This window comes from Prunus dulcis, chromosome 5 (assembly GCF_902201215.1).
Source record: "Prunus dulcis chromosome 5, ALMONDv2, whole genome shotgun sequence".
In the NCBI taxonomy this organism is placed as follows: domain Eukaryota; kingdom Viridiplantae; phylum Streptophyta; class Magnoliopsida; order Rosales; family Rosaceae; genus Prunus; species Prunus dulcis.
The window spans coordinates 13,199,053-13,225,502 of NC_047654.1; the positions used below are offsets into that span (position 1 = coordinate 13,199,053).

The 26,450-nt window shown below is 38.0% G+C and overlaps 5 protein-coding genes across 5 annotated transcripts; 4 read left to right on the forward strand and 1 right to left on the reverse strand.

The window, feature by feature from the left end:
- The first annotated feature begins 3,090 nt into the window (after nucleotides 1–3,090).
- Nucleotides 3,091–6,776, forward strand: LOC117627769 (nucleolar protein 56). The gene is made up of 8 exons (XM_034360001.1): nucleotides 3,091–3,449; nucleotides 4,100–4,314; nucleotides 4,488–4,645; nucleotides 4,847–5,034; nucleotides 5,130–5,382; nucleotides 5,520–5,668; nucleotides 5,787–5,921; nucleotides 6,112–6,776. The coding sequence occupies exons 1-8, from the start codon at nucleotides 3,245–3,247 to the stop codon at nucleotides 6,456–6,458; spliced, it is 1,650 nt and encodes a 549-aa protein (XP_034215892.1). The 5' UTR covers nucleotides 3,091–3,244; the 3' UTR covers nucleotides 6,459–6,776.
- A 402-nt stretch (nucleotides 6,777–7,178) lies between these two features.
- Nucleotides 7,179–10,327, forward strand: LOC117627771 (adenylate kinase 4). The gene is made up of 6 exons (XM_034360003.1): nucleotides 7,179–7,511; nucleotides 8,407–8,552; nucleotides 8,661–8,780; nucleotides 8,912–9,079; nucleotides 9,351–9,440; nucleotides 10,002–10,327. Exons 1-6 carry the CDS (start codon nucleotides 7,394–7,396, stop codon nucleotides 10,101–10,103), a joined length of 744 nt encoding a protein of 247 aa, XP_034215894.1. The 5' UTR covers nucleotides 7,179–7,393; the 3' UTR covers nucleotides 10,104–10,327.
- Nucleotides 10,328–10,825: 498 nt separating this feature from the next.
- LOC117627770 (probable aspartyl aminopeptidase) lies at nucleotides 10,826–14,522 on the reverse strand. The gene is made up of 11 exons (XM_034360002.1): nucleotides 14,283–14,522; nucleotides 13,979–14,114; nucleotides 13,749–13,827; nucleotides 13,423–13,625; nucleotides 13,186–13,255; nucleotides 12,829–12,951; nucleotides 12,488–12,643; nucleotides 12,116–12,283; nucleotides 11,809–11,883; nucleotides 11,592–11,732; nucleotides 10,826–11,341 (listed from the first exon to the last, which is right to left on the reverse strand). The coding sequence occupies exons 1-11, from the start codon at nucleotides 14,374–14,376 to the stop codon at nucleotides 11,120–11,122; spliced, it is 1,467 nt and encodes a 488-aa protein (XP_034215893.1). The 5' UTR covers nucleotides 14,377–14,522; the 3' UTR covers nucleotides 10,826–11,119.
- Nucleotides 14,523–15,880: 1,358 nt separating this feature from the next.
- LOC117628595 (O-fucosyltransferase 37) lies at nucleotides 15,881–18,263 on the forward strand. The gene is made up of 6 exons (XM_034361081.1): nucleotides 15,881–16,536; nucleotides 16,781–16,949; nucleotides 17,063–17,152; nucleotides 17,281–17,564; nucleotides 17,657–17,915; nucleotides 18,033–18,263. The coding sequence occupies exons 1-6, from the start codon at nucleotides 15,881–15,883 to the stop codon at nucleotides 18,261–18,263; spliced, it is 1,689 nt and encodes a 562-aa protein (XP_034216972.1).
- A 2,948-nt stretch (nucleotides 18,264–21,211) lies between these two features.
- LOC117629068 lies at nucleotides 21,212–23,407 on the forward strand (the record flags this gene model as incomplete). The annotated part of the gene is made up of 5 exons (XM_034361588.1): nucleotides 21,212–21,522; nucleotides 22,397–22,511; nucleotides 22,609–22,663; nucleotides 22,754–22,889; nucleotides 23,029–23,407. Coding segments are annotated over 5 exons (657 nt in total), but the record flags the coding sequence as incomplete, so codon positions are not given.
- Nucleotides 23,408–26,450: the final 3,043 nt, after the last annotated feature.

Below are 26,450 nucleotides of genomic sequence, written 5' to 3' on the forward strand. Positions count from 1 at the left end.
CTCATCATAGCAAGACTGCCAAGACATTCTTTGCCCAACGTGATTGGTGCATGCAGGCGTATTTTCTGTTTCCCCTCTAGCCCAAGAAAATACAGCTGATAGATATCATTTTTTCATCATTATGCATTATTAATCAACAGTAGATTCATCGTTAAGTAAGATATATATGTGATTAAAAACTAAACTAAAAGTAAAAAAAAGGAAAACCCCACATGAATTTATGCAAAGGAAAGTAATTAGGTAAAGTCTTGGCCATGTCATGAGGGCTCCCCATGAAACGACAATGAGTGGAAGAAGAACCGCATCTAGTACGACATCTTATTATTATGAGACCCCATGTGAAAAGAAAACCATATCTATCTACACAGAGCAGAGCCAGAGCCTGTCCCACCCTCCCATCCCATCTCATCTCATCTCATCCATAATAATATGAAGCCAACCCTGATCTCATCTCAGACTCAGACTGGCCTGGCCAACACAGACAGGTAACAACACAGCGAAGCAAGCAGCATTTTAAAATGTTATAAATTATATGAATCTTACAGAGGTTTTTGGATGGGGATAAATAGTTGCATTGGCATGGCCATATTGGAGACGACAATACTGACTATACATATGTATATCATTTTCATATTTTTGTCTATCTATCTATCTATCTTTCAAGATGGGACCTACCAATTCATGATTTCATACACCTTTAGCATCAAGGAAGATCTTTAAGAAATGAGCATTTGATGGAATTATGATATGAGTTATTTACACTAATTAACACCCCTTGAGCTTTTCAGTTTTTTCGTAAAATCCCTTTCTGTTGATTTTTTGTTCGAAGATTGATATTTTATATAAAAAATTTCTCCTAATGACAAAGTTAGCCTTTGAAATTAGATTGCCATACATTCATTGGGGTTAAATATGTCATTAATTTAACTAAATTTTTTATGTATGAAATCATCAATTTTTAGACGAACAATCAATAAAAATGAGTTTTAAGAAATAATTTGAACCTCAAGGTCTTCATGTAATTTTTTAAACCTCACAGGATGTTAGTGATAAGAGTTATAATATTAAAGGATGACAATATGCCCTAGCTTTTATCATCATCATAACTAAAATAAATAAATAACAGTACGCCCAGAAGAACCCATTGCCATCGGCCCCAAGCAATGCTTTGCCAAGAAACTAAGGCCCAACAATGAGACCAAACGGGTCACAGGGAGCTTTGGAAGCATGGACCTGTTGGGTTATGCTTTCTTTTACAAATTTTACTTGTGCGTGGACTCGCACTGGCTTGGCTTCTAAATATTTATGAGTAAATTTAGGTTTTAGTTATAAAAAAAATTTCACTTTTGAAAAAAACCAAATTTTTTCCAAAAAAGATAGAAAGACCCCTCAACTTTCAAACCAAAGACATGCAAATGTAAAGGATTCCTTAGGAAATCCAAAAATAAATAAGGGTATTTTTGTCCATTTCAGCTTCTTTTAAAAATATTTCTCTCTCCTTTGGTCTTTTCCAAAATGTCCCAAAAAATAAATATATTATGTATCATCTTCACAAAATGGTAGGATATCAACACTTTATCCCGCATAATCCCTCCAAAATGAAAAATCATTCGCCTAGGTGACCTCTACTGTCATTTCCTTCTTACCTTAGATTTAGTGACGTATCTAATCCAATTATATTATAGGCACCAAACAATCCCTATATGCCTATCCAAAATACACAAACATAACTCACCAAACAATCTCTCTCTCTCTCTCTCTCTCTCTCTCTCTCTCTCTCTTTCTCGGTTGTCTTCTTCCTCTTCTCTTTCTCTTTGTCTCAATCTCTCTGTCTCAACGACGTTACCACCACTCTCTATCTCGATCTCTCTGCCTCAACAATGACGCCGAACCAAGTCCATAATCCACCCTCCCCTTTGCCTTAACGACATCGCTGCTCTCGCTCTATGTTCTCAATTTTTTTTATTAATTTTTTTTGCAAATTTAGTAACTGACCGATATTGATTGCCACCACGATAACCATCACCCTCGATAACAGATATTGTGCGGTTCGACGATGGTTTAGATTTTGGCTATACTGCAAGATCTAGGCTGGTTTTCGGTTACGCCATTAACACCCCTACTTATAATCCTGCACTTTAATCTCCAACCCATGAGGCCAAACCCAAAATATCCCAAATTTTAGCCTAATTCCCCTTCCGACCCAAGAAAATTAAGGAGCCAAAATTTGGGATAACCCAAGCTTGGGGCTAAACACCAGTCCAGTTATTGCCTGAACTGGAATTTTTTTCGGTGGAGCCCACTAAAAGCTGACGTAGGCCATGTGCAAGCAACTGTGAAAGGGGCTCGCGCTGCTGCAGCAAACCTCCTCGCTCCATGTGTTAGGTGCATATGATGTAGCTGTTGGAATCCAACGACACAATTGAAAGAACCCCATTTTTAAAATTTTATATTTCAATAGTAACCTAAATCAACGATCTAGATTAAATTCAAGCTATTTTAATTGTAAATTTAAAAAAAAAAAAACCAACGGCTAAAATTTAAATTCAAAGGTCAAAATAATATTTTTAAATTAATCTAAATCAGATCCAACCCCAAAACTCACTCCAAATTCTGTAAATACCCACCCATTTCTCAAATAATCTACCAAAAATTATATTTGTAGAATTTCAAAATTTTAAGGCAAATTTTTGTAAAAAAAATTTAAGCTGTGAAGTTATTTAAAAAGATTAAATGAAAAAAAGTTATCCATTAAAAAAAAAAATTTGACTTAAACCATTCTTAAACAATTTAACAAAGTTGCGGACTTAAAATTTGAGTATGAAAAGTTGAGGGAGAAATGGGCAAAACCCAAATAATTACTTTTTAAAGGGAGAAAATTCGATTTTTCCACCCTCAATATAGCTTGTATAAAAAAATAAAAATGAAAAACCATCATCCCCACTACCCTACACACACGAACAAGCTCCCCACTCGGGACCCACACCTCTCCATGTCATACAAAGCGTTGGATTCACCAAGAGTGGAGCTCGGTATATACATCCAACGGACCAGAACGACTTATCGCCACCTACATAAGCAAAGCCCACTTTTCCTCGCTGAAAAAACCCTAAACCCTAAACCCCCTCCAATTTCAGCTCTTCTTCCCTCTCTATAGAACGCCGATACTGACTGTTTTAGAGAAACTAGGAGAGGGTTCCACGGATAAAGTTGAAGCTCTAAACGCCTGCGTTTCTACTGCTCGATGGCGCTTTACCTGCTCTATGAAGCAGCTTCAGGCTACTCTCTGTTCCTAGCTCATGGCATCGACGAAATCGGTCAGAACACCGACGCGGTTCGGAGCTCCGTTTCTGATCTAAACCGGTTCGGGAAGGTGGTCCAGCTCACAGCTTTCCACCCATTTGAGTCTGCCCTCGATGCCCTTAACCAATGCAACTCAATCTCTGAAGGTAGATAAATGAAGCTCGTTTAGATTTTGGTTTTGTTTATGCATGTAATTAATTAGGTTCATTTTTTATTGACCTTGTTTCTGTTTGATTCTGATTAAGTTGCGTAGTTGGGGTGACTCATGGATGCTCAAGTTTGAATGTCATTCTGCTTGTGTGTTTGTTTTTAATCCCTTGTTGAATGGGAATATGAAGGGAAATGATTTATGCATACATTAGGCTTTTGTTTCCACATTCAACTTTCAAGAAATTGATCACAAATTCGACCCAACTAAATCAGTTTGCATTTTGCCTGGTTTATTGAAAACCTTGCAAAAATTGAAGCTCTAGATTTTGCTGATTGGGTTGTTTGGGTTTTCTATATGGGGAATGCTTAAATGGTCTAACTGGTTGTGTTGAGGTACTGAAGGTCAACTTTTTTCCCTTCTCCTTTCTTCTCCCAAAAAACTTGCTAGAGTATCTCATGTTGCATATGTGAATTGGAACTAGCTTAATAGATTATATAATATATTAGAATGTTTATAGTTGAAGTATACTTTTGCATCTCTTGGGTTGCTTGGTGTATTTAAATGACGTTTACTCTTTTAATTTGGTTTTTGGTGAGGTTCTGTCAACTAAAAGGGTATTGCTTATTAATTTTGGTTGCATTTCAGGGGTTATGACTGATGAGTTGAGAAACTTTTTGGAAATTAATCTCCCAAAAGTGAAGGATGGTAAGAAGCCAAAGTTCAGTTTGGGGTTGGCTGAACCTAAGATCGGGTCTCACATCTTTGAAGCGACAAAAATTCCTTGCCAAAGTAATGATTTTGTCCTTGAGCTGATTCGTGGAGTGCGGCTACATTTTGATAGGTTTATCAAGGACCTAAAGGTTTGAATTTTCTTATCTACACATCCTATTTTTTCACAATAAATTTCTTTCTTCTTCTTGTTTGCCTTTTTTTTTTCTTCTTCTTTTGGTGGGCTTAATATTTGAAGACAATATTCTAATATTTTTCATAATTCAATTTTTTGTTTTTGTTTTTCCTTCTCTCCTCACCTTAGCCTGGGGACTTAGAGAAAGCCCAGCTTGGTCTAGGGCACAGTTACAGCAGGGCCAAGGTCAAGTTCAATGTGAACCGAGTTGACAATATGGTGATTCAAGCAATCTTCCTTTTAGATACCCTTGATAAGGATGTCAATTCCTTCTCCATGAGAGTCAGGTATGATACTGGCATTTACACATATTATAAGTTCAGTAGTTGGAATTATGATTTCTTACCTTAAACAATTTCCAAAACATTCAACCTGTTATATCCTTCTTTAGAATTTGTTAATTGTATTATTTTGATAAAGCTTGGGTATGAAATTGAAAAGAAAAGAAATAATAGTTTTGTGTATTCTTATTTATCACTTCTCTGCAGAGAATGGTACTCTTGGCATTTTCCTGAATTGGTGAAGATTGTCAATGACAATTATCTCTATGCTAAAGTGTCAAAATTTATAGAGGACAAGTCAACATTGTCTGAAGACAAACTTCCAGAATTGACTGACATTGTTGGAGATGAAGATAAGGCAAAGGAGATTATAGAAGCTGCCAAAGCATCCATGGGTAGAATTTCATGATGTATTGCCTTTCATTTATGTGTTTCTCTATCAACTTATTCATCATTCTTATTGTTATTTTTGTTTTAATTTTTTTTACAGGTCAGGATTTGTCTCCAATTGACTTGATTAATGTTCAGCAATTTGCACAGCGGGTGATGGACCTATCTGAGTACAGGAAAAGGCTTTATGATTATCTGGTTACTAAAATGAATGACATTGCACCCAATTTGGCCTCCTTAATTGGTGAAGTAGTTGGAGCGCGTTTGATTTCTCATGCTGGTAGTCTTACAAATTTGGCTAAATGCCCTTCTTCAACCCTTCAGATCCTCGGGGCAGAGAAAGCTCTCTTCAGGTACTTTTACTTTGCCTTTCCTAAAGACGCTACATACAAGTTGGGTCTGCTACTTCTGTATGACATAAAGAAGTAAAAAAAAATCCTCTTGATTGTTTTTTAAGTCTGTAGGTTGACTCTTTTGTTCTTCTCCTCAGGGCATTAAAAACCAGGGGAAACACACCCAAATATGGACTGATATTTCATTCATCTTTTATTGGTCGAGCATCTGCAAGGAACAAGGGCCGAATGGCTCGTTATCTTGCAAACAAGTGCTCTATTGCTTCTCGCATTGATTGCTTTGCTGGTGAGTTTGAGCCTTCCTCATACAAATATTTGGCTGGCTAACTTTTCTTTTCTTATGCGTTGCAGTTTTTTTTTTTTTTTTTGCATAAATAATTTTGTTGTAACCTTCCGTGGTACAGATAGTAGCACTACTGTTTTTGGGGAGAAACTTCGTGAGCAAGTTGAGGAGCGACTTGACTTTTATGACAAGGGTGTTGCACCTCGCAAAAACATTGATGTCATGAAATCTGCAATCGAGAATACTCAAAGCAAAGGTGCGTAACCAAGAGAATTTAGTGCTAGATTTTTACATCAGTACAAGCATAGGAATGCAATATTTCTGGCGGCAGATGAATTCTGTCAATGATATAATATGAGGACTGGGACAGTACCCTGCTGTTGCTCCTAGTTATAGACTGGCTTTTGTTACTGTAATTTTGATATTATACTTGTAATGTAACACAGAGATGGAGACAGAAGAAGTTCCTACCGAAGCTTCAGGGAAGAAAAGCAAGAAGAAGAAGTCAAAGGCTGCAGCTAATGGTGATGATATGGCTGTGGATGAACCAGCTGAGACTACAAATGGAGATGCTGGTGAGGGTAAATCTGAAAAGAAGAAGAAGAAGGACAAGCGGAAGTTGGATCAGGAGGATCAACCCATGGAGGATGTGAATAATGGGCATGTTGAGGAGGATGGAGCAGCCAAACAGAAGAAAAAGAAGAAGAGTAAACATGAAAATGGAGAGGATCTACAGGCTGCCAGCGAAGTCAAGAAGAAGAAGAAAAAATCAAGAAGTGAGGACACTGACTAAATTTTGACGAATGTTCTGGGGCTTGAGGGACATGTGGATATATCCTGGGTTGCTGCCATTATGCTGTTTTGTTGTTCTACAGTTTCTTGGTAGCTTTTTATGTTATCAATATGAACCATGTTGAATACTCGCCTATGTAGTAACCTTTCTAGTTGCACTCTCTTAATTTTAATTTATTTTTAACATCTGTGTTCTGCGGATTTGGCAATGGTTGTGATCTTAGGATCATATTATAGTTGTGCAGACAATAGAAATTGTAGTACAATGCAGGCTTCCGACGATTTTCTCGTTCTATAAAGCTGTTTGTGTTCAAGATTGTATGCCAAGTGTTTGTAATGTGATTCCCTTCATGCCGAAGCAAGGCATGTAAGCTCAATTCCTAGCCGCAACTTTCCCAGAGAACAAAACTTTAAAGAAGTGTCAAAATTAATTCTCTTTTGTTTTTGCCTCTCTTTTAACCTTTTACCTTTACCTTTTTTTGTTAATTATTCAATGGATTGAATCCGAAGCATCGGCCGGATTCGCATGTATTAGGAAGGGAAAAAATAATCACAATTTGACTTTTTCTCTATTTTTTTTTTAATTTTAAGAAAATCATATTTTGACAATGCTTTTGTGCTTTTGACTCTCTAGAGCAATGCCCCATTTGCCCATTCAGAATTTTTTATTTCATTATCAAAATTTAATATAAAAAGAAAAAAGAAAATTGTCCATTCATTCATTCAGATTTTCATAGCAGATCCAAGGGTCAGGGACAAAACAGTCATTTCATTGACCTGGTAGGTAAAACCGCTGCTTGTGTTTGAAGCATTGGAGGGTCCGAAGTCCGAACAAGTGCAACGACCACCTCACCTTAAACATCTCTCTCTCTCCATTAGCGGAATTTCCAGAGTGAAAAAAAACCCTAACCCTAAGCACAGAGAAAAAAATCAGCCATGGCAAGCATTTCTGCGGCAGCTAACTTGGAAGATGTGCCTTCCGTTGATCTCATGACCGAGCTCCTTCGTCGTATGAAATGCTCCACCAAGCCTGACAAACGCCTCATTCTCATTGGTGAATCCCTACTTATCCATCCTTCATTATACTCTTTCATATGCATATATTTGTGTTGTTTGAGTTTAAAGCTTTTATTTTGTTCTCAGTTTTTTGTCAAGTTTTGATTTTTAATAGCCGCCCAGATCCGAGAATTCGATGTGTTTATGTTTCAAAATTTTGGTGCCTTTTAGCTTATTTTATGTGTTTCTCGTTGTCTTGTTCTCATTCCTGACTGAGATGTCCTTGCGACTGTCCCCTCGATTTATTGTTTTCCTTTGATTGGTTACTGAGAAAATGTAGGAAAATCCTATGGATAGTTGGAATCATATTTCAATTATTTCTTTTCTTTTTCGGTTGACAGTTCAATTATGTCTTTCAGTTATTGCCCTTTTGCTCTCAGTACCTATAAACCAAATGGTGATTGAGATTTTAGACTTTTGATGGTTTGATCCTGGTTTTTTTGTTTGTTTTCATTTTTTTAAGCTGTAGACGGATAGGGTGATCAATTGTCTATTCATCTCTCTTTCTCTCTCTTCCTATTGTATTCTCTATTATGCAGTAAAATGCTGAGACATTCGTTCCCAAAGGATGTCATGCTGACGAATTCTGGCATGCCTGCATGCCACCTTTAATACATTGTATACACATGTAGGTATCCCTGTGTGTATCAGTGTGTTTGTTTTAATTTGAGATCTTATTTCCGCCTTCCTTCCCTGAAAAGAAAATAGGGAAATCTATGAGTTTTAGACGTGTCTTTCCTATGTTGCTTCCTACGGTGGTGATACATGAAGCACCAAATTTTTCCAGGCTTTAAGAAATTTTTCTCACAGTTTGCTGGGTTTCATGCTAGGAGTGTTTTCTTTCTTTCCTTGGCTGTTTTCATGTGTGTAATCATACAAGTTGTATGGTGCAGGCCCACCTGGGTCAGGAAAAGGTACCCAATCACCTATAATTAAGGATGACTATTGCTTGTGCCACTTGGCCACTGGTGATATGTTGAGAGCTGCTGTTTCTGCAAAGACTCCTCTTGGGATTAAAGCTAAAGAGGCTATGGATAAGGTAGAAACTCATCTTTGTATGTTTTTATACCGTAAGATTTTTCCTTTGTACTGTGTTCTTTTATCTCCCACAGAATTGCTGATATGTTATAATGTAACTGTTTTTCAGGGAGAGCTTGTTTCTGATGACTTGGTTGTTGGCATCATAGATGAAGCAATGAAGAAGCCTTCATGTCAAAAAGGTTTCATTCTTGATGGATTTCCAAGGACTGTGGTCCAAGCAGAGAAGGTGTTCCATTCTCTGGCATCTGAATACATGTTGCAATCAACACTTCTTGAGTTTCTCATGTTCAAAAGTGTCTTGTGTTGGTGTGCCCTTATGTTCTAACAGTAAGTATGGTTATATTCATTTTAATGCAGCTAGATGAGATGCTGAAAAAGCAGGGAGCTAAAGTTGATAAGGTGCTCAACTTTGCAATTGATGACGCAATCTTGGAAGAGAGGATTACTGGTCGCTGGATACACCCATCCAGTGGTAGAACCTACCACACGAAATTTGCACCACCCAAGACTCCTGGTGTTGATGATGTAAGGAGGCAAATTTCTTTTCTGTTTTTTGGTCATTTGGTTTGAAAAACATTGTTCATGCATCTAAGAATATCAAAAGAGAGACAGACAAGAAACATTGGCTATAGAAACAAAAACAGCATATTAATGGCAGGTGTAATGAGGAAGTTAAATATTTAGTAGGTAAGCCAGTAGTGGATGTCAATCTGCTTGTATGTATGAGCTTCAGTTATGCTTTTAGATGAATTTGTGCCGAAAAATCATGCTTCACTTGGTTCTTGTTTTGTTCAAGGTAACTGGAGAACCTCTGATTCAACGAAAGGATGATACTGCAGCTGTTCTCAGGTCAAGACTGGAAGCATTTCACAAGCAAACTGAACCAGTACGGCTTCTTTATATTTGTCTTGAAAAATTTGGAAGAGAAAATAATTAATGCAGTTATCCCTTTTGTATAATTGTGCATGATCTACATTCTGGAATGGTGATATTATTATTAGGTGGTTTTCTTGTGTAAAATGTGTGTTATGATTCGTCTTCAGGTTGCAATGATGATGATGATGATGCGTATGTGTGTGGTTTTTCTTTTTGAAGCATCTGTGTTACTTGTGGTTTTTGTTTTTGAGGCATCTGTTTTATTGTTTGTTCTCTTGTAGAGCTGTAGTGAGTTAAGTGATAGATAATCTGAAAACCTCAGGCAATAAGTGCCTGAAACATTGGATTTGGTAGGACATAGTTGTGCAGACATATCTCAGCCACTGTTTCTGGGATGATATCCTTCTTTGAAATGTTGTATTCTTTGCTTCCTGTCAAAATCTTATTTGTTTTCTGTTCAAGTGCTATCTATTTCTCAACTTTCTTGTTTATTACTCCAATTGATGTTTTGTATGGTTTCCTTTCGTTTTTCATTGTTTTCTGTAATGGGTTTCATTATTTTGACTTGCAGGTTATTGGTTATTATTCCCAGAAAGGCATTGTTGCCAATCTGCAAGCCGAGAAACCTCCCAAAGAGGTCACTGTCGAGGTTCAGAAAGCGCTCTCTTCATAGAAGGGTCCCTTCCCTTTTCAACTTGGATGTTATATCCAAAAACTGTAGTATTTTTGTCCATCTGCATCCTGATATACAATTGAATCTGCCGATTTTCTGCTTATTTTATTGAATTTCAAACTGAAAGTACCGGCTGTTGTCAACTCTTGATAGTCCAATGAGAGGAGTAACTTGTCAAATAAGATTTATGGAATCACTTTTTTATAGCACAGTGTGCGACTGAACCATAGTTAGAGTGCAATGTTTTTCACTATGTACCGTTACTTGTACTGCAAAAACCGCTCTGCTTATATTAGTTTAAACATAAATTAGTTGGAACTTCTGATGCTCTTTATTAAGTGCTCTAAGCCCTGATAGCTCATGTGGGGATTTTCCTTACAGCGCATATTGCTCTCCTATGGACCATAAAAAGCTTTTCTGATGTTAAATTTTGATGAATTAGCCTTGAACTCAAATTTTCTACATGCCGGTAAGCCCTTGTTGGTCCATACCTGATTTTGCGACATGAAGGTAAACCTGGTTGGTCCATGCATGCTTTTGCGACATGAGGGTAAGCCTTAAACCGGACTACTAGCATCATGTGCCCCTAGGAAACAAGGATAATGAGACGGCATTAGGATTTAGACAGAGATGAAATTGTCGTGAGAAGCCACAGATAGAGCAGCAAGAACACTCGCTTATCTCCAAGTGCAAAGGCGGCGGCGTTAAAATGTAGGAGAGGCTGAACAATAAGTCAGTAAGCTTTTTCGCTTTTTATGATTTACTTTCTCGATCCGGTGAGAATTTCAGAGATTGACAGTATAGATGTAATGCACGATTAAGTAAATGGAAAAATAAATTAAAAGATGCTCCAAGCATAGTACAATGCATGAACGCAAAAGTAACCACTCATAGCGCTTATTCCTAAGTCAACTACTGTGTTTTCCATCGGTGAGGAAGCAAAGACCTCACAAGAGCAACTGGCAGACTCCTTTCAACTGAACTTCACAGAAGATGAAGAATGCAGGACTGCAGACCTACGCATCCACTGTAATCTTTTCATCCAGATGAGAGAACTCCTGGAAAAAGGCTTTGAAATGCTCATATGAATACTGCACATCATCAACAGCACACATTTCTCGTATGCTGTGCATTGACAGCTGCGGTGCTCCTACATCAACTGTACGTATTCCCACTCCACTTGCAAGAATGGGACCGATGGTTGAACCACATGCCATGTCATTACGAACCGCAAAATCCTGCATTTGAAGCAAAGCTCTGATATCATCAATTCTTTTATCATATCAGATCTCTCACCAGAGACTGATTCTGGACCACTAACAAAAAGCATGCTAGGTTTCAGTTAGTTATTTAATTTTCCAATTCCTTGTACTACTATCCTTGCATTTTGCATCAAGTGCATGTACTGAATGATGTTTTACGTTATCTTAGAAATTAAGTACCTTAAAATTTCCAAAACCCGAATACCAAAAATAGGGAGAGGCTGACCTGGACTGGCAGGTTATGATTCCTTGCTATCTCCCTGAATATTAAGGAAGTCACAGCATTGGTTGCATAGCGTTGATTTGCATTGTGTTTGATCACAAGTCCCCCGTGCAACTTGGGCTGATGATTGTCTTCATGTTTGTCCTGAAATGGATCCCTATATTAATAAGGAGCAAAATTAATAGCACTGGAAAATTCATTAGTACATCAAACAACATACCATGTAATTAGGATGTAAGGCATGCGCCATGTCAGCAGACACAAGAAAGCTCCTCTGGATTGCTTTCTCAAGCAGCTGGAAAGATATCAGTGCAGTGCAAAAAAAATACGCAAGCCAGGTTAAAACACAGTTATTAATAAACAACCATTGAGCATGTCGTAAGGCACTGGACCCTTTACTATGACACAAATGATTGGTGCATCTAAATGACCAAAGAAATGCAGCAACTAACAATCCTTTCTGTATCAAAACAAACCCAATAGGGCGAGAATACCATACAATTAAAAGGGCATACAAGATTCACTACCTTCGAATCTGCGGTAAAGGAGTTTGTAATTCGTGAAAGAGTATTTAACATGGCTGGAGATCCAGCCCCCTGGGCGGAATCAGATCCAACCTCCTCATGATCAAACAAAGCCACCAATCTAACACCAGTCTCATCTTCCAGGTTGCTTTCAGAAGATTCTATCAATGCCTGCAAGTAAACAATAAGGCCAGAAATAAGAATCTGCCACTCCAAATTGAAACAACATAATACAATATACTTTCTCTTCTGCTAAAGGAAAAGAAAAAGAAATCAATACTGGTAATGTACTGCAGAGAACACAAGTATGAACCAACAATTAAAATCTTGGCAGAGGAAGAAAGCATAAACAAGTTTTTTTTATTAATTTCCTACCTTCAGAGAACAAAATGACATGCAGAGATTATCAAGCCTTCCTGAGAAAATAAATTCTTTTGTGGCACCAGCTACTACGCTTGGTTGAGTATCACATGCTTGCAATTCAAAATCATTTATGTGTTCTGGTTCACATCCAAGCTGATCTGCAAGCAGCTGGAAGGATAGAAAGAAGATAAACAATATAATCACCATAAAAGCATAACCATAGTTGAAACCATCTAAAAGAGTACTAGTTGTCTTGTTATCCAGCTAACTCGTTCATGTAATTTGAAATCAACCAAAAAATCAATTGATCCTCCAACATTGAAAAGAAAGCCTAGGTTCCATAATAAATTAACCTGTAGTAGAAGTGAGTGATGCTTTGAGTTATTTGAGGTGTTTCTCTCATTAGATTTCTTTCCATGAGTCTGAGCATCGCTATCGGCCTGACCATTTTCAGCAACCACTTTATTGAGCTCTGCCTACAAAAGTTAGTTCATTGAGTGAAAGAAAGCAACATTGAAAAGAAAGGAAGGCATATTGATTCTATTCTAAGATAAACTTTGCCAGAAAAAAAATTAGCTACTCCAATTTCAATAATTAAATACCATGCTCATTACATCACACTTGCGTTCCCCAGGCGCTATGAAATGGGGGGGGTGGTTTGTCTTTCATGGGTATAACAACATTATAAAAGTGCACAAGTCCAAGATTACCTTGATTGATGTTGCCAAGACAGGAAGAAGATGACTCTGCGTATTCACCTTAAATGCGTCTCTGACATCCCTGACAAAAGACAATGAAAATATAGATTTCTATATACAAAATTTGACAAAGGTAATTGAGCACGATTTAACCAGAAAAAAAAGAATCACCAACGCATATTTCAGTCCCAATCATAAATCACTCAACAATCAAACATGTGAATAGCATATTGAGCACAGCAAGATTACCTGTCTAAGTGAATTGCCAGAGTAGGGATCCGCATTATGGGCTCCTCAATTCTGACAAGTTTATGTGAATAAGAAACAGAGCCATCTTTTTCTTCTCTTACTATCACCCTTCCTGCAATCGTCAAGTCACGGTCGAACCATGTATGCCACAAGCCACCTCCATAGGTTTGGACACCCACTTCCAAGTACCCACCTTTAACTACCTGCACAAATCTCCCATATTCCAAAACAAAGTTCAATTTTGTTTCCAAAGTGTGTCCACTTTTCATCAGCTCATTTGCCTAATACTTATATTCAAATACCAAAAACAAAGAAAAAGATATTACCTTGGAGACGGGTTTCAATTTGAGACAAGGACTATCAGTATGAGCACCAACTATATGGAATCCGTTTCCAGCAACATATCTAAACATAAGCTCCACAATATGAGCAAAATTAGCTTTCTGAAAAACTGAATCTTTAAGTTTAAAAACCGAGCTTAAATCAATGAAAGAAAGCAAGCAGGCCGGAACTGAACTACAAAACAAAGGAAAAAATCGATGAAAAGAAGTCGTACTTTTTACCGATTGCGAAAGCGACAATGGTGGAGTAGTTCCTGGTGAAGAAATACTTTTTACCAGCTTCCAATTTCCAATCTTCTCTTTCTGAAACTGGCTCGTACCCTGCGTTTTGCAGGCGCTTCTTCGCCTCGTCTGTCAAAAGAAATCGAAGCAGATAACAAAGTCAGACAGTTGAAAAAACCACATTTCAAACTCAAAACCAACAAAAGCAACGAACTTTGGATTGAAAATACTAACTGATGGAAGAGAGAGAGAGAGAGAGAGAGAGAGAGAGAGAGAGAGAGAGATTTGGATTATTACCGACGGCGTGGAAAGCAGTGGGAGAAGCGTTGAGGAAGTTGATGAGATCAGAGACGACTGAGCTTCCTTCACAGTTCGGTTCTTGCCTTGCCATCTCTGTTTCTGTTCTCCGTTCTCTCTTGATGGTAAAGTCTCTCTTTCTCAGCTTATTTTGTATGTATTTGGAGATTCCAAGATTTCTGGCTTTCAAGCAGCTGTCAAGCTTTTGAGGTTTTTCAATGGGACTCCGATTCTGCGTGAGATTTACTTACTGAACCAGATTCTTTGTGGGCTGTACAGGCCCGTATCCAAACTGACCCATTTTTCAGTTATCATTTTAGAAATTTACTACTAGAAAAACTTGTATATCACCGGAATAGTCACGGGTTACGCCCTTAACTTGATACGTATACTTTATCATTTAACTTGCATATCATCTCTATTCCTTTCTTTATTAAATTTTTTTTTTTTTGGTGATATGGGATTGTTATGATTAATCTGATTTGGTAAATTTTTTTTTCATGATCCCCCTATCATTTTCCATTCATGACTCACTAATACATTGAGTCTCACTAATATTAGAGATGTGTGGTACACAAGGTTCCATTTGTGACCTACCAACACATTGGGTCTATAAATGTGATCTTTCTAGCATTTTCCATTCGTCCGTTAATATTTCTCATTCTAAAAAATTATTAAGTTGTCTCTCTTATTGATTAAAAAAATGAAGAATTTATGTAACTTAAGGATGTATGAGTACAATACAGGTTATTAGATTTTAGAATGAATGACTCTTTATTCTAATTTACAGCTACCCTTTGATTCCATTGGCGGTGTATGTATGTAATGTAAGCTTCCAAATCCAATCTTGCCGATGACTTGTAAGCTCTCTTTTGAATCCTTCATTCTATTCCAAATGTATGAGCCATGTTGTCTTTCTCTTTCTCTTTTTCTTTTTCTTTTCTTTTTTTTCCCCACGTGTCAATCAAAGCAATATTCTTTAATAACATCACATAACAAATAAGCACACTCTCAAATAAATAAAATAAAATAAATTGCCTTTAAATGATCTCTACGAAAGTAAAATAATTTGTGGTTGATCATGATTAATTATAAATAAATAAATAAAAACTAACATAACTACTATTTAGATTATAAGAAGCACTTTGAACCTTTTGTATGCCAGCAAGCGTTAACATGTGTTTTTTTTCCCCGGGCAAAACCAAAACGGAAAAACCGTCGATTTCCTGGTGTGTTGCATTATTACCAAAACACCCTTTTATGAATTTCTTCGCATAGTTCTCTCACTACGCTAATTTTGCAACAGACTAAGGGCAAACTGGACATTTCACATTAAAAACCAAGAATCGAAGAATTCGCCTTCCATACCAAGCTTCTCTTGCTTTCATCCAATTCCCATTTGTTTTCTTCACTTACAATCTTTCAAACCTCTCACTCTTCCCTCTTCTCTCTCTCTCTCTCTCTCTCTCTCTCTCTCTCTCTCTCTCTCTCTCTCCTAGAACTCAAAAACTCAACATTTTCAGAGAAGCAGAGCAATCTTCCAAATCCCAACTACACAAAAAACGCCATTGTTTGATTTAAAGCTCTGCTTTCATTTCATGGCAAAAGCAAGGAACATGAAGACCTCCACCTTCACCACAAACCCACCATCACCATTCTTTCACTTACTTCCAGTCACTCCACTCACCACCCTCCTCTTCTCCCCCAAGACGAACCGTTTAAGGCACCCCAAGCTCTGTTCCAAGCACCCATTAACTCTCCCAATCTTCTACCTTTCTCTCCTATTTTCCTTCACTTTCTTGGGAATTTCCATTCTCACCCTCATCCCCTCTTTCCACGACTCCATTCCCTGTTCAACGCCATCTCCCACGTCTTCATTCTCTCCTTCATTCTTTGCCTCACTTTTTTCCACAGTTTCATTCAACAATGAAGATGATCAGCCAAGATTGTCAACCAGCGCCATGGTGCCATTCCCAGCTCATGGGGCTGTTGGGAATGTTTCAGAGGCTGAGAGAGAGTTCTGGAAACAGCCCAATGGCGAGGGCTATGAGCCTTGCTTGGATTTCAGCCTCGGATATCGAAAACTGTCTGCCAGGATTTCCAAGGAGAAAAGGAGGTTCTTGGTGGTGGTGGCATCAGGGGGTTTGAACCAGCAGAGAAATCAGATTGTTGATGCTGTTGTTCTTGCGAGAATTCTTGAGGCTGCATTGGTTGTACCAACCTTGCAGGTTAATCTCATTTGGGGAGATGAGAGGTTTGGCTTTCTGTTTTAATCAATTTTGATGTTCTTGGTCCTTTTAATGCAAATAATGAATGCCTCTACAATTTGGGTACATTGGTTTTTGAGTATTTTAGTTTTTTCTTTTGTATACTTTGGGCTTAGTTTCTTGTTTAATTTAACATGGTCTCATTCTACAGAAAGAATCGTTCTGCACTGATGATAATTGGTGTACATGAAATTTTAGGAATGAATTAATTTGTTTCAGTTGAAATTGCAGTGAATTCTCGGATATTTTCGATGTGGCGCATTTCAAGAAGACTTTACAAGCTGATGTACGAGTTGTGTCATCTCTTCCCTCCACACATTTGATGTCAAGACAGACAATTGAAAACAAGATTCCACATGAGGTCACTCCACAATGGATCCATACCAGATTCTTTAATCAAGTAAGGGAATCTTTGTCACGATACTTGTTTTCGAAGCAATTTCTAATTCAGAACTGATTTGAACTATGAAAGAAAAATCATTTTCCTGAAATTTTGTTTGGGATGTTATGTAGCTGAAGAGAGAAGGCCTTCTTGTGTTAAAAGGGTTGGATTCTAAGCTCTCCAAGAATCTTCCTCCTGATCTGCAGAAGCTTCGATGTAAGGTAAACAAAGAAATTAATCAGCACCATCAGATTCACAGCAGAGGGCATCTCTTGTATATCTATATCCTACTACTATATATTTATATGTTCATGAGATCGTTGTTTCTGTTTCTTGTTTGTTTTTTCAGGTAGCTTTTCATGCATTAAGATTTGCATCACCGGTTCAAGAACTTGGAAATCTACTTGCAAAGAGAATGTGGATTGAAGGGCCCTACATTGCACTCCATCTCCGGCTAGAGAAGGATGTGTGGGTCAGAACCGGATGTCTCACTGGTTTAGGCCCCAAATACGATGACATTATCACCAAGATTCGGGAGTCTCAACCTGAATACCTCACAGGACGAGTAAACATGAGCTACATCCAGCGGCGACTTGCTGGACTCTGCCCTCTAAATGCATTGGAAATAGCAAGGTATAGTATTAGAACTGCAGGCCTGTCACTTTATAGTTTTAAGTACCTTATTTTTTCTTTTCAGTGGCATGTTCATAAGTTGTTGTATGCAGGTTTCTTAAGGCTCTAGGAGCACCAAGTGGTGCTCGGATATACAGGGCAGGAGGTGAGGCATTTGGGGACAGCAGGGCTCTGCAGCCACTTGTGGCAGAGTTTCCAAATTTAGTGACAAAGGAGATGTTGGCGCGGGATGGAGAACTCTCTCCTTACATGAACAAGTCTTCAGCTCTGGCTGCCATTGACTACATTGTCTCTCTGAGCAGTGACGTCTTTGTACCTTCACATGGTGGAAACATGGGCCGAGCAATGCAGGTAAGATCTTAATCAAAAGCTTTTTCATTCTGATAATTCTGTGTGAAATTAACTCTGAATCAGGACATTATTTGATCTAATGTTTCTCATCTTTGCTTTGTATTTTCAACTTGACAGGGTCACCGTGCCTATGTGGGACACAGAAAGTTCATAAAGCCTAACAAGCGAGCGATGCTGCCTCATTTCGAAGACGCCTCCATTGGTGATGCAGAATTTGGAAGCATCATGAGAGAGTTGCATAGGAAGTCTCAGGGGCAGCCTGAGCCAAGGGGTTACAGGAGAAACCGAGATGTGATTGCATACCCTGTGCCTGAGTGCATGTGTAAACACAACGCAGGCATTTTCTAGTGCTAATTCAGAAACATTTTGTATATCTGTCTGTTTTTACTATAATGAAAATTTCTGTTCATTGTAGCACTAAGATTGGACTGCACGTTTAAGCAAGAATTCACATAATCAACAGTCTGAAAATGCAGTTAAGCTTAGCTGCAGACTTTGTCTGGCCGAAAGAAGTAGAGTAAAAAAGAACCCTTATATTTCTGGATGGGAAATTGGTGAACTATCTTAACTCTTTCTTGTTTTAGCACTTATCACCATCTTGAAGGCATGAAATAACTTCCTTTTGCATGCATCCATCCAAGAGGACAAAACGGTGACCAAATCAAAGACAAATAAAAACAATGACTGTGATAGAATTTAATCACAGATTTTTATTGCTCTCATCATATAATCATGAGTTATGCAATTAAGCAGATAATATTATAATCCCTTCAGTGCCATACTGTTTTTAAATATTCGAATATATTTATATTTAAAACGTATAGCCGTGCGGCTATACTCTTTAAATATTTTAATATATTAAAACGCCGCGCGGCTATACCCTTTAAATATTTTACCCTTCAAATATATTTAAATAGTATAGCCGCGCGGCTTGACTCTTTGAATATATAGTCGAGAAGACTACAAGCTGATGTACGAGTTGTGTCATCTCTTCCCTCCACACACTTTGATGTCAAGTCAAGACAGACAATTGAAAACAAGATTCCACATGATGTCTTCACAATGGATCCATATCAGATTCTTTAATCAAGTAAGGGAATCTTTGTCAAGTTGATACTTGTTTTCGAAGCAATTTCTAATTCAGAACTGATTTGAACTACAAAAGAAAAATCATTTTCCTCAAATTTTGTTTGGGATGTTATGCAGCTGAAGAGAGAAGGTCTTCTTGTGTTAAAAGGGTTGGATTCTAAGCTCTCCAAGAGTCTTCCTCCTGATCTGCAGAAGCTTCGATGTAAGGTACACAAGGAAATTAATCAGCACAATCAAAATCACAGCAGAAGGCCATCTTTTATATATCTGTATCCTACTACTATTTGTATGTTCATGAGATCGTTGTTTCTGTTTCCTGTTTATTTTTCAGGTAGCTTTTCATGCATTAAGATTTGCAGCACCGTGCAAAGAAAATGTGGATTGAAGGGCCTTACATTGCACTCCATCTCTGGCTAGAGAAGGATGTGTGGGTCAGAACCGGATGCCTCACTGGTTTAGGCTCCGAATACGATGACATTATCACCAAGATTCGGTAGTCTCAAACCGAATACCTCACTGGATGAGTGAACATGAGCTACATCCAGCAACGACTTCCTGGACTCTGCCCTCTAAATGCATTGGAAATAGCAAGGTATAGTAGTAGAACTGCAGAGTTGCCACTTTACAGTTCGAAGTACTGTTTTTTTTTTCAGTGGCATGTTCACAAGTTGTGCTAATGCAGATTTCTTAAGGCTCTAGGAGCTCCAAGAGGTGCATGGATATACAGCGCAGGAGGTGAGGCATTTGGGGAGTGACAAAGTAGATGTTGGGCGAGACGGAGAACTTCAGCTCTGGCTGCCATTGACTACATTGTCTCTCTGAGCAGTGATGTCTTTGTACCTTCAAATGGTGGAAACATGGGCCGAGAATGCAGGTAAGATATTATTCAAAAGCTTTTTCATTCTGATAATTCTGCGTGAAACTAACCCTGAATCGGTACATTTGTTTAAATGTTCCTCATCTTTGCTTTGTATTTTCTACTTGACAGGGTCACCATGCCTATGTGGGATACACACAGTTTATAAAGCCTAACAAGCGATCGATGCTGCCTCCATTGGTGATGCAGAGTTTGGAAGCATCATGAGAGAGTTGCATAGGAAGTCTATGGGGCAACCTGAGCCAAGGGGTAACAGTAGAAACCGAGATGTGATTGCATACCTTGTGCCTGAGTGCATGTGTAAACACAACACAGGCATTTTCTAGTGCCATTTGTGAAATATTTTGTATATGCGTCTGTTTTTACTATGTTCAAGCAAGAATTTACATAAACATTTGTCTGAAAATGCAGTTAAACATAGCTGCAGAGTTTGCTTCTTGAAGTATTCAAGCAGTCGGAAACAGAAGAATGAAAGCAAACATAAATCTCTGTAGTTTCTTCAATCAGATCAACACAATAATACAGAGAATTAGAGAATCCAAGGTAGAAATTAAAAGCATGTCTTAGGTTAGCTGAGTTTTCATTTCAAATCATTTTGCTAAAAAAACTGCCATTGAGGAGAAGCAAGCAGTGTAAAGTGGGGGTGTGTCTATAAGAAATACCTTCCAGAAGTTTCTATGGTACATCAGATGAACAAAAAAAGTAAGAAATTCAAACAAAAAGTAGGAAATTCTTGCTTGAGTTGAGCCAATGTGGAAATGGGGCAGGCAGCTGAGCCTGAGAGCTAGGACTCCATTTGTGCAAACCATATGTTTACAAACTAGCTACTCCAAGAATACTGGATGATGGAGATAGAGCGGTATTTCACTGGTTAAAATCTTTGCTTCGACACGTGGCATAATAACATTGGCGCTGAATAACAGTACCATTTCATATTGTTAACAATCGCCTGCTTCTATTGACCAAAAAAATTAAAAATGTTTAAATTAAATTAGACTTTTAAAAAGAAAATCGCATGCTTCTGACCTTGTTAGCTTACCGGTATCTCCCTCCAGAGACCCTTCTCTGTAATTCAATAGCCGATCGACCCCAATCACTCCGGCTATTTCTCCGATAAGGTACGCCTCTCATACATATAGACATAGCTGACGTATATATCAATCATTACCATCATCACGGTAGTTGTGGGCGTTTTAGAATTAGGGTTAGGGTTAGGGGTGGGAGTAGGTACCGTCTGCATCTGAGTTTTCAGGCCAGTGAGAGCATTTCTTAGCTGAGTTTTCAGGAGCAAGTTTCGTTATAGGCAGATTGGTGGCAAATTCACTTCTAATCGTCATGGGCCTGTTTGGTGGGCTTGAATTGGATTCGAGCCCACACCGAGCCTTCTCCCTCCAGTCCAGTCTTCATCATATCACCCCCGATAAAACTAGGTTCTTCACCAATCACCTCCGGCGAACTTGAGCTGTTTCCAGCGAACCTCACCCATCTCTGGCTCAAACCATGTCATCTCCGATCTCTTATTTCTTTTCTGGACTTCTTCGTCATAAGTGATTCTTCTGTGGTCGGTGTCTCCTTCGTCCCCTGTGCTTCTCCTTCATCGTCTTCGCCGATTAAGATCTTGCGTTTTGTTTCTATTGCCATGTGAGTTTTAATGATTGAATTCTCTGACAATATTTGAGATTCTTTTAGGTTAGGATAAAGCTTGAATTTTTCATTTGATCATACAATATTGAATTTGGGTTTGTTTCCCTTTTACATTTCACGGGTATTTGCAATGTTTAAATGTCTGTACATGCGTGTGTGACTGAGACTGCAATTGGGTATATCGTTTGAAGTCCTAGTTTTGGCTTTTAACTGCTTCAATGATTTCTGATGTTCATTTAAGCAATTAAACAGTAATTTGATGCAAAATCATTATCTTAATCATGCATTTGATGCTCTAATGCATTCGTTGTTTCGACACATGAAAGTTGAATTCTTGTTGTGAAAATGAAAATTTTCATATGGTGGTTTTGTTCTTCACAGAGTGGATCAAAGATTGATACGGCATTAACCCAATTGCTGGGAGAGAAAAAAAAGAGCTTGTGAAATAGGCAAACTCCTTCTCACAGTGAGTTTATGTTTTCGCATACTTGCTATATGAGATCGGTTGGGGTCATGTCCGGGAGTTAAGAATTTGGCATAGCTAGTATGGTCAACTGGTTTTAAGTTAAAACACCCTGATTTGCTAGCTCCTCAGTTGAAAAGTTTGTTTGTTAGCCATTGTTTGTTAGCTTCAATTTTCATGTCTGAAATAGCAATTTTTAGGATTATCCAACTTCTTTATCCCATGTAACACCAATCATAAGATAGGATTAAAGATGTTAAATATGATCCCGTATAATATAGTACTATGTAATAATCCTATCCAATCCTGCATGCCAAACGAGGCCTATTTTCAGATTTTACCCATATGTGCTCCTGGCACTGTATCCTGTCGTTGTTGAATTGTCTTTTTCTTCTTCCAACTTTACAGAGATTCTAAGCGGCAGTTATCAAATATGGCGTTCCGAGCATTCTTGAACAGTCCAGTTGGTCCAAAAACAACTCACTTTTGGGGACCTGTTGCAAACTGGGGCTTCGTTGCCGCTGTATGCTTCACTTCCATAATTTCTAGAATGTATTTGATTTCAAATGAGGTTTCTTGCTTTTTTGACTAATTCTGATCATAATGGGTTGATTTAACAGGGATTGGCGGATATGAACAAACCTCCAGAAATGATTTCTGGCAACATGACAGCAGGTCCAAAATAACTGGTTTTCAAGGATATAAGTTACTTTCAGTATATATTATGTGGCAGGAGTATAATTTACTTTTGATTTGGTTCTGTAGCAATGTGCGTTTATTCTGCATTGTTTATGAGATTCGCATGGATGGTACAACCTCGCAACTATCTACTTTTGGCATGCCATGTCTCAAATGAGACTGTCCAACTCTATCAGCTCTCTCGCTGGGCAAGGGGTCAGGGGTAAGTGACTAGCTGATTTTATCATCAATTTTATTGTAAATATATGATAAAATGACAAATTGCTTTCTTTAGTTGAGTTGTCAATTGCCTAAAAACACAATATCCGGAGATTTATTGTTATTTGCTTGCTTTATTATAGGTACTTTACCCAGAAGAAGGATGAACCGGAGTCCCAGTAGCTTGCTGCTTCTTTCATTCCCTTCCTGGTTCATTGCCAAAAACAGAAGATACTGCCACCACCACCTGCACTCCATGTTTTTGAAGAACCAGTAGAAGCAACTTCAGCTGTTGGTTTATTCATTTCGAAGGATCTCATGCTTGCATTTCCTTTTGTTGTACACGTAAGCAAAGTGCAAGACCCAACAGTAGACAATAATTGAAAAAAGATCCATAACTGTATGCACTGAGGGAACAATACCCCTGATTTTAAATAAATAAAAACTTCTGGAAGAAATCAGTGACTGTGACATAGGAATATAGCAAAATTGGAGACATCTCTCAAAACGTTAAACTACTAATTTATTTATTTTAATAATAATGTTTCTTCAACCACTCAGTTTTAATATCAATGTGTTTTCGTAGATCACCCTTGCAATTATTTCCGAGTTGTAATTACTGTGAGTTTCTTGCTATTAGTTGTGTGAGGGATTTTTTTTTCCTTCCAATCTTCATGACTAATTTATTTATATATAAAATAATAAAAAATCATCGAATTGTAATTTTTTTTTATTTTTTTATTTTTGTGTGTTTACAGTTTCTTAAGTTATAATAATCGCATCAACTCTTTGTGGGTTGGGTGTTTGTTACTTGCGAGAGTTAAAAAGTTGTATTTGTATTGTTAATTTTAGACGCTATAGTTAATCTCTGACGTGTTCAGGCTTAGTAATGTATTGTTGGTTTAGGGTTAAGCATAATCCATCACATATTTATATTGCTTTCAAATATATAATCAAAATCGATCACTAAGATGTAAAATAAACACACACAATTGTGTTGATAAAATTCGTCAAAGCCTCCCATTTATTTAGTTTGAAGATATCATAATGTGGGGAGTTTATGTAAAGATAGATGAGATATGATCATACGGAGCCCATTGTGATGTGCTAATAGTCAAAGCCTTCGTTTTGTTTACGTTTGGAGGAGGTGGTGCAAGAGCTGCACTGATCACCAATTCTTTGTGGCAGGCTTCACCCATCTCCCAAAGCTCCATGCAACAATGTATATACACTTTTACATCATCGCAATACAACATATTATTACATATTTCGTTTCCACAGTAATCGGTGATTCTCTTGCGGCATTCCGAATCCGATACAGAAATGGTCGGAGTTGCTGCAACTGCTGGTGCTGCTGATGTTGTTTTTATTATTGTCACGAGGATCACCAATAAAATTATAATAACATTTGGATAAATGTTGTTCAATTTTGCCATTATTATTAACTTAATACCAGGCAAATTAGTTAGTGATTTGCGTTTGTATTTGTTAGTGTCAAGACTGATCACATAAATTAAAGACTTCCAACCGTTGATGAATAGTAAATAAATTAGTTAGTTATTTGCTTTTGTGTTTATTAAATGGATCAATACTTGGCGTATAAATGTCGATTAGGTAAATTTGCTGTTTCTTTGCCTACAGCTTCATCATGGTTTCAGGAAGATTTTACCCTTTTCCTGCAGGGTATTCGTACATTTCCTATTTTCCTCAGTTTTGTGTTTTTGGACGGGAATTTTTGTAGGGACCACACTGGATTCACTTGGATTGGCCAACTTATCATATATTATGGTGCAGTGTTGGACTAAGAAGTTGAATAATTTTGCATCAAAAAAACAGGTTGAATAATTTAAATATTGCGATTTTGTATTTGGTCTGTACGTTTGGATTGGACTCTGATTGTTCTAATTTTTAAATAATAATGTATACTTTGATTATCAAACAGCTCTTACATAATTTCAAGGCCATATATTTTAAATTAACGTAGTCACAATTGAAAATATTATATTTTTATATAAAGAAATTGGTAATTGAGATTAAAAATTAGCAAATTTAAAAAAGAAAAACTCACATAATTAATAATAGCAAGAAGCTAAAAAGTATAGTAATACATGTTCTCAATTAAAAAATAATAATGTTGAGTTCAGCATCTGCAATGAGCTCCCTATAATTTAATGTTGAGCCTGCTTTGTTTTATACATATTTTATAACTCTATGAAGTGTTAAAGAGTATGAGTTCAACATCTGAAACTTGACCAAATAAAATACAAAATATAATGAATGGTTCTATTACTAATAACACCAATGCCTGTTGTGATAAAATTCTACATCTATTGGATTTTATAGATGATTAAGTTGAGTTGAGGATAATATCGGTGTTGTTGATAGTAATTCGTTGGCCCTTCTCTCTGCGTTTAACATGAAGTTTCTTGACTTCTAGTGAAAAAGGTTCGACAACGTTTATCCAAATGCTATACAATTTTGTCGTTGATGATTGTGACAATAATAACACCAACAACAGCAACAGCAGCAGAATGCTGGAAAAGTATATCTGATTACTGTGGAAACGGATTACGTAACAATATGGTGCATGCATATGGTAAGGATGTATTCATGTACGTACATTGTTGCGTAGAGCTTTTAGAGATGGGTGAAGCCTGCCACCAAGACTTGGTCATTTGATTTGTCTACTCTTACCAAAATCTCCACACCTTATTATTTTCCTTCTTTATAATATCATATATCTACTTAATTCCATATAACTCACTTCCAACTACATATACAGTGATGATGAAGCCCTTGCTGAAGCTCCAAAAGTAAACAAATCAAAGGCATGGGCGCATGAGCACGCATGGACGATTTAATCCTTGTTACGAACCCTGCATAATTATGTCAATGATTAAGTGGCGCCCACTACCATGCGTATGGGACTGTTCCGAGCACAACTCAAATATAAAATAATGGATCCTCAAGATCCAACTACCTACCATGATACTGGCTGGCTGTGGCTGAGCTCCAATTCTAATCAACCATGGCGGAGGAAACAAATCCCAGCCGTTGGATCGATCCCAAGAGCGGCTACTGTCCACAAACCAAGACCTTCCACACTCTCCGACCTCCGGTCCCACTTCCGCCTCTCTCCCAACCCCTCTCCATCACCCATTTCGCTCTCTCCCTCCTCCAATCCTCTGCGGTCGCGCCCACCACAACCGTCCTCATTGACGCCGCCTCCGACCGCCATGTGTCGTACGAGAACTTCATCGGCCAAGTCCACTCCCTCACTGTCTCCCTCCGGTCCCTTGCCCCCGCTCTCTCCAAAGGCCACGTGGCGTTCATTCTCTCGCCTACTTCCCTCCACGTTCCCGTGCTCTATTTCTCCCTCCTCGCCTTAGGCGTCGTCGTTTCGCCCGCTAATCCAATCGGGTCCGACTCCGAGATCGCCTACCAGGTCCGACTCACCCGACCCGCCATCGCTTTCGCCACATCAGCAACCGCTCACAAGCTCCCCAAGGATGAGCTCCGCACCATAATCCTCCTGGACTCACCCGAGTTCCTGTCCATGCTCAAT

What these genes read in the sequence shown, in the direction of transcription:
- LOC117627769 (XM_034360001.1), top strand. Translation starts at nt 3,245, where the DNA reads ATGGCGCTTTACCTGCTCTATGAAGCAGCTTCAGGCTACTCTCTGTTC. An exon ending in ATGCAACTCAATCTCTGAAG is followed by an intron (nt 3,450 to 4,099) that starts GTAGATAAATGA and finishes GTTGCATTTCAG; the next exon opens with GGGTTATGACTGATGAGTTG. An exon ending in GGTTTATCAAGGACCTAAAG is followed by an intron (nt 4,315 to 4,487) that starts GTTTGAATTTTC and finishes TCCTCACCTTAG; the next exon opens with CCTGGGGACTTAGAGAAAGC.
- LOC117627771 (XM_034360003.1), top strand. Translation starts at nt 7,394, where the DNA reads ATGGCAAGCATTTCTGCGGCAGCTAACTTGGAAGATGTGCCTTCCGTT. An exon ending in CTGTGGTCCAAGCAGAGAAG is followed by an intron (nt 8,781 to 8,911) that starts GTGTTCCATTCT and finishes ATTTTAATGCAG; the next exon opens with CTAGATGAGATGCTGAAAAA. An exon ending in AGACTCCTGGTGTTGATGAT is followed by an intron (nt 9,080 to 9,350) that starts GTAAGGAGGCAA and finishes GTTTTGTTCAAG; the next exon opens with GTAACTGGAGAACCTCTGAT.
- LOC117627770 (XM_034360002.1), bottom strand. Translation starts at nt 14,376, where the DNA reads ATGGCAAGGCAAGAACCGAACTGTGAAGGAAGCTCAGTCGTCTCTGAT. An exon ending in TCTTGGCAACATCAATCAAG is followed by an intron (nt 12,952 to 13,185) that starts GTAATCTTGGAC and finishes TAACTTTTGTAG; the next exon opens with GCAGAGCTCAATAAAGTGGT. An exon ending in TGTCATTTTGTTCTCTGAAG is followed by an intron (nt 12,284 to 12,487) that starts GTAGGAAATTAA and finishes GTTTACTTGCAG; the next exon opens with GCATTGATAGAATCTTCTGA.
- LOC117628595 (XM_034361081.1), top strand. Translation starts at nt 15,881, where the DNA reads ATGGCAAAAGCAAGGAACATGAAGACCTCCACCTTCACCACAAACCCA. An exon ending in ATACCAGATTCTTTAATCAA is followed by an intron (nt 16,950 to 17,062) that starts GTAAGGGAATCT and finishes GATGTTATGTAG; the next exon opens with CTGAAGAGAGAAGGCCTTCT. An exon ending in AATGCATTGGAAATAGCAAG is followed by an intron (nt 17,565 to 17,656) that starts GTATAGTATTAG and finishes TGTTGTATGCAG; the next exon opens with GTTTCTTAAGGCTCTAGGAG.